The following is a 12,033-nucleotide window of genomic DNA, read 5'->3' as shown; positions in this document are numbered from 1 at the left end:
TTATCTATTCAGACCCTGCAGTGTAACTTCTGGCTCTATCATCCGTTCCTATGAAACTGCACAACCACTACTGCTTTAATGTGCTGTGGCTGAACATATCACCAGCAGTTTATTTGGGCTTTGATACAGTCAGCAGGGGGTGGGAGAAGGGGAGGGCAGGGATAGAAAGTGGCAGAGAAAGGACTTTGCCTACCAACATTAAAACTGGATTTGTGTGACATTGACAGCCATTTTCTAACACAGAAAGACTTCAGGGGTTATTTAAACCATGAGAGAGTTCTGGTGGAAGCAGCATAAGTTCTGCTTACTTGGATTGGGGCTGATTTTGGATAAGTCAGACTGAACAGTGTGTGTGTGTGTGTGGGGGGGGCTTTTGTCTTAACTTCTCAACATTGCTTTGCCTTGCATGGAGCTGATTCATTGGGAGAACCTTTCTGAAGCAGGATGTACAAAAGAGAATTAACGTCCTCTCCGTAAGGAACACTTCTTCAGAACCAAATATAGTAACGGTTTGCTTAGCAAAGCCCACGCCTGCAGAACTTGTAGTCCTCTGGCCTGCCAGGTGCTTGAAACCCAACTGCTCTTTGCAGTTCTGGGCAGGCAGCAACACACCATGATGTTTATCAAGACTCCGATGGCTTGCCATGCGCAGCTGATAGGCTGCGTTCAGACTGGTAGGTCACAGGTTGTGTAGGCCTACCACAGCCACAGCTGGGGAATCCCAAAACAATTTGCAAACCATTATGACTTAAAGTTTTGTATCATCCATTTACCCCAGGTGAGACAAAATGCGAGGTATGGTAAAGGTAATACAAGGAACTTGATCTAAATCCCATGAAAGGATATAGAAGTACTTGTCAGGCTTGAGGCTCAACGGAAGATTTCAGGAGGCTGATCACAGCTATGAAACAGTTTTGGTGAAACTTTCTAGATTCTCAGGAAGACATGAGTGACCTTGTGTTGTCACTACCAAAAGGAAAAGGATAATGTGGAACGTAACAAATCTCTGAAAACTAGCATCTCTAAATAGTCTGAGAGGAAGTTACCACAACGCAGGGCTCTTTTGTTGCCAGGCCTCGTGTACTGTTTCACTCCCAACACAAAGGCTGGAACAGTGACATTGTTAAGCCCGTCCAGAAGAGCCAAAGAATGCATTTCTCTCTATTGATTCTGTCTTTTAAAAAGCATTGCCTCGTTAATGTTTCTTAAGCTAGGAAAATAGTCTAAAGGCATTTGGCATAATTCTGTTGAACTTAAGCTCCCTTGTAAGCTCTGCGTAGCTCAGTGGTAGAGCACATGCTTTGCATGCTGAAAGTTCCAGGTTCAATACCTGGCATTTCCAGGTACAGCTGGGAGCTGAAACCCTGGAGAGCTGTAGCCAATCAGTGTAGGCAGTACTGAGCTAGATGGTCTGACTTGGTATAAGGCAGGCTCCTATGTTCTTCCTAACACTATATAAGCTGCTATGAGCTCCTTGAAGAAAGAGGAGGATATAATAAATAAAAGTTAACATTGGCAGAGGAAACTAGCCAAATAGTTTCTCCTTCACCACCTACAGAAGGAGCAGTAAAGGGCCCCAAAAGAACAGATTATGTGGTGTACAAATCCTTGATTTTCAAAATATATGTGATGCTCTTTATAACCACTGCTGAGCAAGGAGTGGAGGAAGCCCTATGTGATACCTTCCTTTCTCTAGGTTCCATCTGAACGTGTGAAGAAGAAAGGCCAGAGGAAGCAGTATGTGCATGTGCAGGCTACCAGCTCACTCTTCTCACTGGAGATGGTTGTTCCCCTTTCCTTCCACAGTGGCTATATCTTTATCCAGACAGATAAACCCATCTACACACCTGGATCGACAGGTAACACACAATGATGTCTCGCTGACACTTGTCACAAAGACGGTAACACCTAAGACCCAGGGGCTGAACACAAGAGTCACTTCTCTGTGGGATTACCCATGTTTGGCTCCCCCATCTATGAAGAGTATCAACCTGGACTATCTCCTCAACATAGCATCAGCCTCACAGCACTGGGTCTTGCTATATCAGAGAAAGGATGAAAAAGCTTTCAGTCATAGATGAAGGCTAGGCTGAGGTTTAAACTTCGTTGGAAAACTCAAGTGGGACAGGGGGATTAAGAACTGAACTTCCAAGCACAGATGAATTGGAGTCTCTGGTGAAGGATAAAGATGGTAAACCTATTCCTGTGTTTCAGAAGAGGCATGTTCTGGCAGCCATATTGCCACATTGGCTTTCCAAAGCTCTCAAGTTTTTGAGAGCTGCATATCCCTTCTTTAGCCCTTCCTCCTGGTCAATTGGGTGAGGCTCCCTATCCAGTTAGCCTCTATGTATTGTTTCAGGTGTGCTGTTGTCCCCTGCCCTGGTGTCAAGGGATGACACTGCCTATTAAAATAAGGAAACCAAACTGTGCACCAGGAAGAAGCAAACCCTGGCCTAGTGATCTTTTCACTTCATTACATCACACTTCTTTACATAGGCGAAGAAAGGAAAGAACAGGCAGCTAACCTGTGACTAAGACTGCAATCCTATAACTTAAATGGGAGTAAGCCTCATTGGACTCAATGGAACTTACTTCTGAGGAATGCAAATCTGCTTTCTTCTCACACAAGCTGAAATTAATTTGGTATTGCTGCCTCCTGTTTAAAAGGCAGTTAGCAGAGAAAATAAAAGGGCAAAACAGAATGAGTGTTTACCAGTCCCACATGCACACAAAGGCTAAAGAAGACCACACCTTCCTTTAGTGAGGGAAAGAAAAAAGCTTTACTCATAGTATACTTGCATGAAAATGCAGGTACAGAGTAGGGTTTCAATTGGAGTTTGTTCATTCCATTTATTTGTGTTCTACAATGCCAGAGAGAGAGAGAAAGAGAAAGAGCAAGTACATGTACTCCCAACAATGGAGAAGGTTGGGGGTGGGGGGAAGGGAAGAGCAGGAAACCACAGCGTAGTCTATAGAGATCCTAAGGCTAGCTATGCCCCTCAAACCTGCATTAACTAGCTAACTGCAACACTGCCCCCTTCCTGTAACTTGCAGATGAGGTTGCAATTTTCCCAATAATAGCCTCCAAGCTTTCTAGGCTCCTTTCTCTGTACTGATTGCATTCTTTTGCAGTGGTGTCATTTGAAAAAATATTAGGGGTGTGTTTTTTTTACAGAGCTGAAACAAAATTTCATAAAAATTTAAAAACTCAGGGGATTTTCAATTTTCAAGGTTTGGATTTTGATTTGGCTTCCCACAACTGAAAGCTGCCATTTAAAGTTCTAAGTTTACCTATTTTGATTAAATGAATGAGTGAATTTAATATAAAATTTCTAAACTCTATTGCAATCAGCTGTAGTTACAGTCAATGGATCAGTGATACTGCATGTCACCTGTCAAATCATGTCAATAATTCACTGTTATACCTGAGATACTGGCTGCAAACATAACCTTAAACCACAGTTTAGTGCTATCCTGAACCTCAGGATCACACACTCCCCCTTTCTCTAGCATGGCTGCAAGAAGGAGGTCAGATGATTTTGCTTCCAATTTCAACTAAGCATGCTTACTCTTTTTGTCCAAATGCTGTAGAAACTATGGTTCATCTTAGTTATGATTTAGAAAAACGAGCCAACTTCAAACTGTGGTTTATGATCCTGGGTTGTTCACCTATCCATACCTAACACTAATCACATTTCTTGGTTAGGACAAAATGAGTAACTGCAATTAGTTGAAAACAGAAGTGAAAGCTTCCAGTCTCCTCGTCATGGTCTCCCTGGAGAAGGAGAGGGAAAGAGGGAGCGTGCATTATGTGCAAACCAGTTCAATGTCAAATGCTAAGTGCTACGTGTCAGTTATTGTCAAACACTAACTACTGCTGCCATGTCAGGCAGTTCCACATTGTCACTCGCTGCTACGTGTCAGATACTGTCAAATCTACCAGATGTCAGGTCAAGCATTTTCAAAGATTGCAAAATATTTGATTGTCAATTGGTCAATGCATATCAAATAGTCACACATCAGAAAACATTCAAAATTGTCAGAATATTTACATTTGCAAAGTACAAATTTGCAGATATTTTTGGGAGCAAAGTGGAATTTTGGAAAAGATCATGTTAAACAACAGTCTTTACTTTTAAACAACACAGTCATGAAATAGGGTGGCCAGATGCAGAAGAGGAGAAGGCTCCTGCACCATTAATAGTTGTGAAGAAGGGGCAATTTACACAACTATTAAAGATGCAGAGCCCTGACCTCTTTTACATAGAGCCACCCTTGTCATGAACCTTTCCTTCTCCATTTATGATTTGGACTCAGTGGAGAAATGTCTTGCAAGTAGGATAGCATAGCATAGCTCCAATAACTGTTAAAGGCTCAGTGTCAAGTTCCTAGGTTTTTCCCCACTGAAACCAAACAAATAATGGGAATATACATGTTCCAGATTCAAAACAGGTTTAATATTCCATCCCTCTACCTAGGGAAAGCTGGGAATTGGAGCTGGGGGATGGGCAGGGACCAGGATGTCTAACACAGAATTCTTAGACTCCACATTAAGGACCAGCCCTATCATTAGGCATAGTGAGGTAGCCACCTGAGGCAGCAGATATGGGGGGGGACGGGACAAGATGTTGGCTGTGTGTTTCACGTGGCCTGCCCTGTGTCACCTAAGTTAGCCTGCTGCCTTCTGGTACAGTCAAGGACACTGTCCCTTCACCAGTGTTCAACTGCCAGTCAGGTTGGCATCTGTATATGAAATGGGAGGAAGGGCCATGTTGTCTTTTGCCTCAGGTAGCAATATGTCTTGGGCAGTCCCTGCTGATATTCATATCTTGTTCCTGGTAAGGAGGCCACAGAAGGCACGGCTTGCTTGCATGCAAGCAATCTGTTTCTTTTATTCACATTTTGGCTTTCTTCACACGGAGCTTTTATCCGTCGATTGAGATTGCTCCTTAACGGAAGCTTGTGGGCTCTTTACATGATGCTGTGATCCTCCAAGGCATCTCCTGCACTAAATGGAATGCCCTTTGTTCCATTTTTAAATAGATTGCAGATAATGAGCTATCAAATTACCCTGTTGTGTTCCACAAGTTACCCTGTTGTGTTCCGTTTCCCTCAATGAAAAGAGGAAAAGCGGCAAGAAGAGGAGCAAGATAAATGAAAGATAATGGAAGACTCAGATACGGGGAGAAGGAAGGGGAAAGGGGAGTGGGGGAAAGGAAGTGGGTGAAAAAGGGAGTCGTGATCCTGCATTTAAAACGGAAGCAGAAAGCCCTGTTCTAAATGCAGGATTTTAGGTTGGTGTAGAGATGCCCTTTGTTTCTTACAGTTTCTGTCTCCTTTCTGTCTTCCCTCCCTTTCTCTCTCTCCACTCCTGCCCCTTCCTCTCAAAGCCCCCTAGGAACAAACCTCTAAAAAACAAACTGGGAAGGGACTGTAGCTATTAGGATACAACACTCACCAAACTACCAATCCCAGGATTCTTTGAGGGAAGCCATTAAAATTAAAGTGCTATAAAAGCAATATAGGTTTCTAGTGTGTAGAATCTACACTGTAGATAGATCTCAGCCCAGTCCCCTGCTAGCGCATATATTCAACTGTTTGTCCTGAAGCAACAGCCCTACTAAAAAGACACCCCTTGGAAGAAGATGGTTTGGGTTGCTAGGCAACAGGGCCTGCTCCTAATCATATTTGAGTCCAGACTGACGAAGCAGGAGGATGGAGGAAATAGTATAGCTGCATGTGGCCATGAGAGGAGTAGTTCTGAGGAGAATAGAGGAGGCTCACAGATATCGGGGAATGAGAGGAAGGGCTTATTGTCTCTCATTAGAGTCTTAATCAAAGCTGTAACATTTTTAGACTTGATCCTGCATGTCTACATGCATATGCAGACACCAGACTAATGTGTCCATCCTTCCCACAGTGATGTATCGACTCTTCACCGTTGGACACACATTGGATCCACAAAAAAAGGCTGTCTCTATAGAAATTGTGGTAAGAGACATTGCATTTACCTGCCTTTTTCACTTAATGGAACAGTGAATTTCCTTTTAATTTATTCTGTCAAAGCATTGTTAGGAAACTGAAGTGCTAGGGTACTTCTGGACAAGGCTTTTATCATGCCATCACCTTGCCTCATTCACAGAATTTTACGGGGGGTCCAGACATTGTTGTCTTCCATTTGGAACTCTCCTGTGTTTTCCCATCACTTTTCCTGTCTTTTTATTACTGTAGAAAATTATTTAAGGAGGAAAAGATGGAATAGCTACATAATGCCTTCTAACTGATAGCACTAGGAGTCCACTGACTGGAGACATCCTTCACTTATGTTAGACCTCACTCTCTTTTTATCTTTTCTGCCATCTGTGAGAGCAAAACAAAATATTTCAGCTAGTAGCCAGCGCTGTTAAGTAGGCCTGCTCAATAGGTCTGCGTCTGCCTTGGTAAACTGCGGTATAACTCTCCCCCACCGTCCACCCCTGCCAAGTAGTTTTTACTAAGAATTACAAGTTTTCCCTTGACAAAGAAGTGTTTTCCAAAATGTGTTGAGAACAATACCAACCTATGCATCCCTGTTTTTGTCTTTTGGTGTTCTTTCTATTTTATTATTATTTATTTTTATTCTTCAAATGTATATACCACTTTCCACAAAGGTATCAAAGTGGCGAACATAAAATTCAATAGCATAAAAACAACAATAAAAACAACACAATACAAATTAATCAGCAATAAAACCGCATACTCTATTGTATGCTACAAACCATTGCTGGCTGGGTCATACTTCAGGAAAAGCCTGTGTAAAGGGATGAGTTTTATGGCTGTATTTATTACCTGTGCTTGTGGGTCATTGGGTTGCTCCGTGGGTGACTGCTGTCAGGACCAGGCTGGGGCCTGATGGACCCAAATGTAGACCTAGAGTATGTGTTCTCCAGATCATGACCCCTCGAGTCAAAACTGATGCTCCAGCTGGGTTTCCAGATCCCAGGGTTTGACCCTAATTTCAAGGTTTTAGATTTCTTCTAAAGAAATCTAAATGTATCTGGCACACGGGTCTCCAGAAAGGAATAAAATCTCAGGGTGAGGGAGAAGCTATTTTCCACAGCCTTCTCTTCCTACTCTAAAATTTAACACACACCATTTTCCAGCATGTTGTACCAGTCTTAGTACCTTTCTACAGGGGGGAAAACATTGGAAGGGAGAGCATTAAAGGCATAATAACTTATTTTGAAGAGACGTGGGAAAGAAGGCAGTTATTCTGCACTGGAAATCAGTTAGGAGAGGCTCATGATACTTTAAAAAAAATCACTAGTTGCTACCAAACTCTGCCCCTCTTCTTCAATGAGCACAGCCTCCACATAGGGTGCCCATATGTCCTACGACAGTCCTCTATCTAAAAGTGTCCTCTGCTTGAAGCATTGTCCAGTCCAACTCTGATTTAAAGATAAAAGAACCATAAGAAAGGAGAGTAGGAGACCTGAAGTTGCCCATCAACAGTTAGCCCCTGAACAGCAGACTGAGCATCAGGCACAGGCACACAGGTCACCTAGACACAGTCTTTCCCACAGTGGTGAGATATCTTGCATTTCTATTAAGATTATACTCATTGCATTAATTTGCATCTATACATATAAATTATGTATAGATCTATTTGCTCATACAAATTTTATGCAAATAGGTCTTCTCTTTTTTGATAATGCATTCCCTCCTTTTGGTGATGCTCAAGTGTCCACCCTACTTCCAAAACATCCCAGGCTTCATCCCTCAAAGATCAGAGCCTGAGCCCCAGGAGACCTAGAAAATCTGGATGGAAGTTTGTGCTGGACTTTGAGGATGAATACAGACAACCAACTTGCCACTTGGTTGCTTGATCATCTGTACTGATGCAAACATGGTGTGATTTTTTTCTGCCATACATTCTAATGTATAGTAGATGTGTGTGTATGGGGGGAGGTGTCTTATCAAATGGTAAGTCTTCCCCACATTCAGTTACTGGTAAGTTGGTCACCCTGACCTAGGGTCCTGGACTGTGGGCGAGGACTTGAGCTGGAGCCTGAAGAAGTGCAGCATGCTGAAGACACTAATCTCTTAATTATTGTGAACCTCCCAGGGAGTTTCAGCTATTGGGTGGTATAGAAATTTAATAGATAGAGAGACAAACAGACAGATAGGACAGGCAGTGATGCAGTTAAGTAATTGTAGTCTCTGGATTTAGTGGTCTTATGGAGTGGGGTGGGGGAAACTCTTTTTAGATGGTAATGTGTATTTCTTCATTTACTTCAAAATGTAGGAAGCCAGACTTCCTGAATGTGGGGACCCCTCCTACTCATTCTGCTGAGTTGGGCCCTAGATGGCTGCCCTCAAGGCCTGCCCTGACAGTGCCACTGAGGACAGGGCAGGCACCTAATATTTACAAAAAGCCTGGCCAATATAGAAGCCAATCACATGGGCCACTGTTGCACATCCCTATTCCTTTCTGTGACTGAAGAGGGCTCTAAGACCTAAGCACATACAATCCAGGCAAGGAGGCACTCCTTATAGAAACTTTTACTATTAGACTGGAGTGATTGCCACTCTAATAGCCAATGCCAGGCATATCAGGGTGGGGTGTTTTTTTTACCACAGAGAAGCAGTGATAAAGCAAAAGATCCATCAGCATCTATAGAATATTATATCCAGGGGCCAATCTACACAAGTAATTTATTGTGGAGGGAGAGCGATTTGAAGTCCTTTGCGACGCATGATGTCATTACCAATCCGCAGCCAACCAGCAGCTTCCCTCTTGAAAAGCCGCATTTTCAGCAAGTCCTTTTACTCTGTATCTTTTACTTAAAGCAGCTCCCAGCAAAGGGAGCAAAGAGCTAGGGCGGGGAGGAAGCCTATCGGTTTCATTGTGAGCACATAGGGAGGCCCCCTTAAAAACCTGGTTGTCCCCAAATGATCCTTCCCCCAAGAAAGGGTAGAGACGAGGAGAGGGGCATTTCACTGAGTATGGCAGGGAGGAAAGTTGCGAGGAGCTGGCCCGCTGTTCTCAATGTGTATTTATATGGAAGAGCAACTGCAGAACTTGGCTGATTTTTAAAGCTGATATCCCCATTTAACCCTTACTGCTGCCAAGAGAGGGCGGGGGCGAGGAGAGGTGTTGGGTAAATGGGTCCACTCAGAAGTAACTCGGGAAGGAGGAATGGGGCGGGGAGCCAGCTCCCTCCCGCACCGATGTAATTCATGACGTTCTCTCAGGACGCCACCCAACCCCAAATTAATGTGGTTTCAGATGCCGTTTGGCACGTGCAAGTGGTTTTTAAAAAAATGTGTACATCACTTTAGTGGCTACTGTGTGCCGTGGGAAAAGCAAACCCGGATTGAAGAAACTCCAGATTAAAATCAAAACTCATCATAAAGCATCTCCATGTGCTCAGCCCCCAGCAGTGGTGTTCAGGTTGTTGTGTGTCACATCTTTCTTCTTATCTCTTTGTGAGGAAACTCACTAGACTCAGACAGACATCAAAATCCCTGATATCTATGTGATTGGGGCGGGGTGGGTGGGAAGAGTCCAACTGTGCCCATTCATTGCAAATAACTCCATTTAATAGGCCTTCAGTAGTAAAGTCCATTTTCCTCACTAGATGAAGGGAAGTCACCAACTCAGGACACCTGTATTTCTAACTGGATTGTTTGCTGTCTGATTTCAGAATCCAGATGGGATTGTGGTTGACAAGAACTTGGCATTATCAACAGATGGTAGTGGCATCATTGCCCGGTCCTACAGGATCCCTGACATTTTAATGTGAGTGGGATGAGATATGGAGTTGGTGAGAGATTAGAAAATTACATTATTAAGAGAGCAATCCTATGGTCCCTGGGCAAATGTCTCAGGTACCACAAGATAGCTTGGAAAACTCCTTCTAAGGTCGGAGACAGTGCTCTGACCTCTGAAGGGAGAGTTGGAGGTCTGACCCCCACCCCCTCACAGGTGGTGGGGACAGAACTGTGCTGGCTGCCTCTCTGGGGTCAGAAAATTGACCTCATAGAGCGGGGAAAGGGGGTGTTGCATTGAGTGGGGAGGAGACCAGAGAGGCCAAGATACAATTTATTCTGAGCCTCCTCCAGCTTTCTTCCCTCCCACTCCAAAGTAGCCTTGCTAGATGGGCTGAGAAAACCATCTAGTGGAAATAAAGGGGATCGGAGGACAGGGAGGCAAAGATTACCTCCGCTGCTCCTTCCATCCTGCTGGCTTCAGCCCGGCAGGACATAGGAATCTCAGGCGCCTCCAGGTTCAGGGACGTCTGAGCAGCAAGGGTGCAGTCTGTAGGATTGTCTCCTAAGTGCCTTAAGCGTTCTGCTGCATTTCTTTAACCATAGCAATGCTTGGAGAAGCATTTAGCTGTAAATTGTTCAACATCTGTGACAAGTTTTATATTTCTTCACATCCAACCATTATCCATTTGGGGCCAAATTGCTCCACGCAGTAAATAGCACCTTCTGACATCCACCTCTCTGCCCAGCTCTGGAGCCCCTTTTGTTCTCTTGGGGTTTCTAATCTACCCACACTTCTTCTCTTTTCCTCATCCTTTTGGTGCTCTTCCCCAGCATCATGGCACCCACTCACTCTCTCACTCTGACTTTCACCCCTCTTCACTCTCTTTCCTTCCTTCCTGTGCTTGCTTTCTCCTGTACTCTCTGGAATGTGAATTGCTATCCATCCTCTTCCAGAAAGCAGTCACACTTTACAACCTCTCCCACACTTCCTGGCTCTCACTAACTTCCTCACCCCAGTACTTGTATCACCACTGCCTTCCCCACCACTGCTCCCACACATCCTGCTCCTGGTACCACCACCGCTCCCACACATTCTACAGTGGCGGAATTGGCTGCCTTTTTGCCAGTTCCTGCCAGTTCCAGCCCCTGATTGCTCCTCCCATCCACTGCTTCTCTAGCTCCAAAGTTAATGCCAAAGTTAATACCTGCTGCCAAAGTTAATACCTGCTGCTTTCGCTTGAGCCTTTAGACTAACTCCCTCACTTGCTGCCATGGCTACTCTCCTGATTTTGTATTCTCTAAGAACTTCTGTGTTGGTCCTATCTCCGGTGAATGTTCCCTTCTCCATTACCTTCTTGCATTCAACTCCATGGTCCATCTCCTCCACCCCACACTGCTTCTCACACTTGCAGTGATCTTCAGTCTGTTAATGTATTAACTGTCTTGGAAGCATTGCCCTCTCCAGATGCCACTTCTGCCCACTTTGCATTTTCTGCCTTTAACTCCTCCTGGTCCTCTTCGCTTCACTATACCACAGTCCTGGGTTACTCCCTCCACTTGTTATCCCCTTTATCCATGCTCTCAGGCTGCCTAGCTGTTAATTCATGCTCCCTTCCTTCTCCTCTGCTATTTATCTAGTTGAGCAACATTACAACACCACCCTGACCCATTTTAGCAATCCTCAGAGCTTCTTCTTTACCTTTGATACCTGTTCCTCTCCCTCCCCACCCCATTTTGCAACCAGGATCTCACCTCCTTCTTCTGTGATAAACTGTAGCCATGCTTCTCAGTCCCTACCTTCTTCACACACCCTATTCCTCCCCCTCTCTATTAATTCTTGATGAGATGGCCACTCTGCTGTTCTCATCTAATCCTTCCACATACTCCCTTGGTCCTATTCCTTCCCAGAGTCCTGATTACCATCTCACCAATTATCCCCTCCCATCACCACATCAACAACTTCTGTTTTAGATTGTAAATTCCTTGAGGAAAGGGGCCTATATTTATAGGCTATAAATCAGCCTTCCTCAACCTCATGCCCTCCAGATGCTGGACTACAACTCCCATCATACTCAGCTAGCATGACCATTGGGAAGGTTGTTATAGATGAGGTGATCCAGATAATGTCTTGAAACAGTTCCAAGACTAAACACAATTCTGTAATTTTATATTGCAGAAAACAACCCCTTCCCATTGATTGATTGAATGCATTTATATCCTGCCTTTTTTCCTCCAAGGAACCCAAGGCAGTGTACATAATCCTCCTCCTCTCCATGTTAT

The 12,033-nt window shown here is 44.2% G+C and overlaps 1 protein-coding gene across 1 annotated transcript in view; it reads left to right on the top strand.

Annotated features, from left to right (window-relative positions):
* LOC146353121 (venom factor-like) overlaps positions 1–12,033 on the top strand; it is a 105,250-nt gene that overhangs the window by 5,122 nt on the left and 88,095 nt on the right. The window contains exons 3-5 of the mRNA XM_084829699.1: positions 1,697–1,859; positions 5,921–5,991; positions 9,687–9,781. Of these exons, the coding sequence (XP_084685825.1) occupies positions 1,697–1,859; positions 5,921–5,991; positions 9,687–9,781 (329 nt within the window). The remainder of the gene's footprint in view (positions 1–1,696; positions 1,860–5,920; positions 5,992–9,686; positions 9,782–12,033) is intronic.

The sequence above is a fragment of the Heloderma suspectum genome, chromosome 2 (assembly GCF_057233095.1).
Source record: "Heloderma suspectum isolate Gila_16-S chromosome 2, 16-S_ref, whole genome shotgun sequence".
NCBI lineage: Eukaryota > Metazoa > Chordata > Lepidosauria > Squamata > Helodermatidae > Heloderma > Heloderma suspectum.
This window is presented reverse-complemented; position numbering and strand designations above follow the sequence as displayed.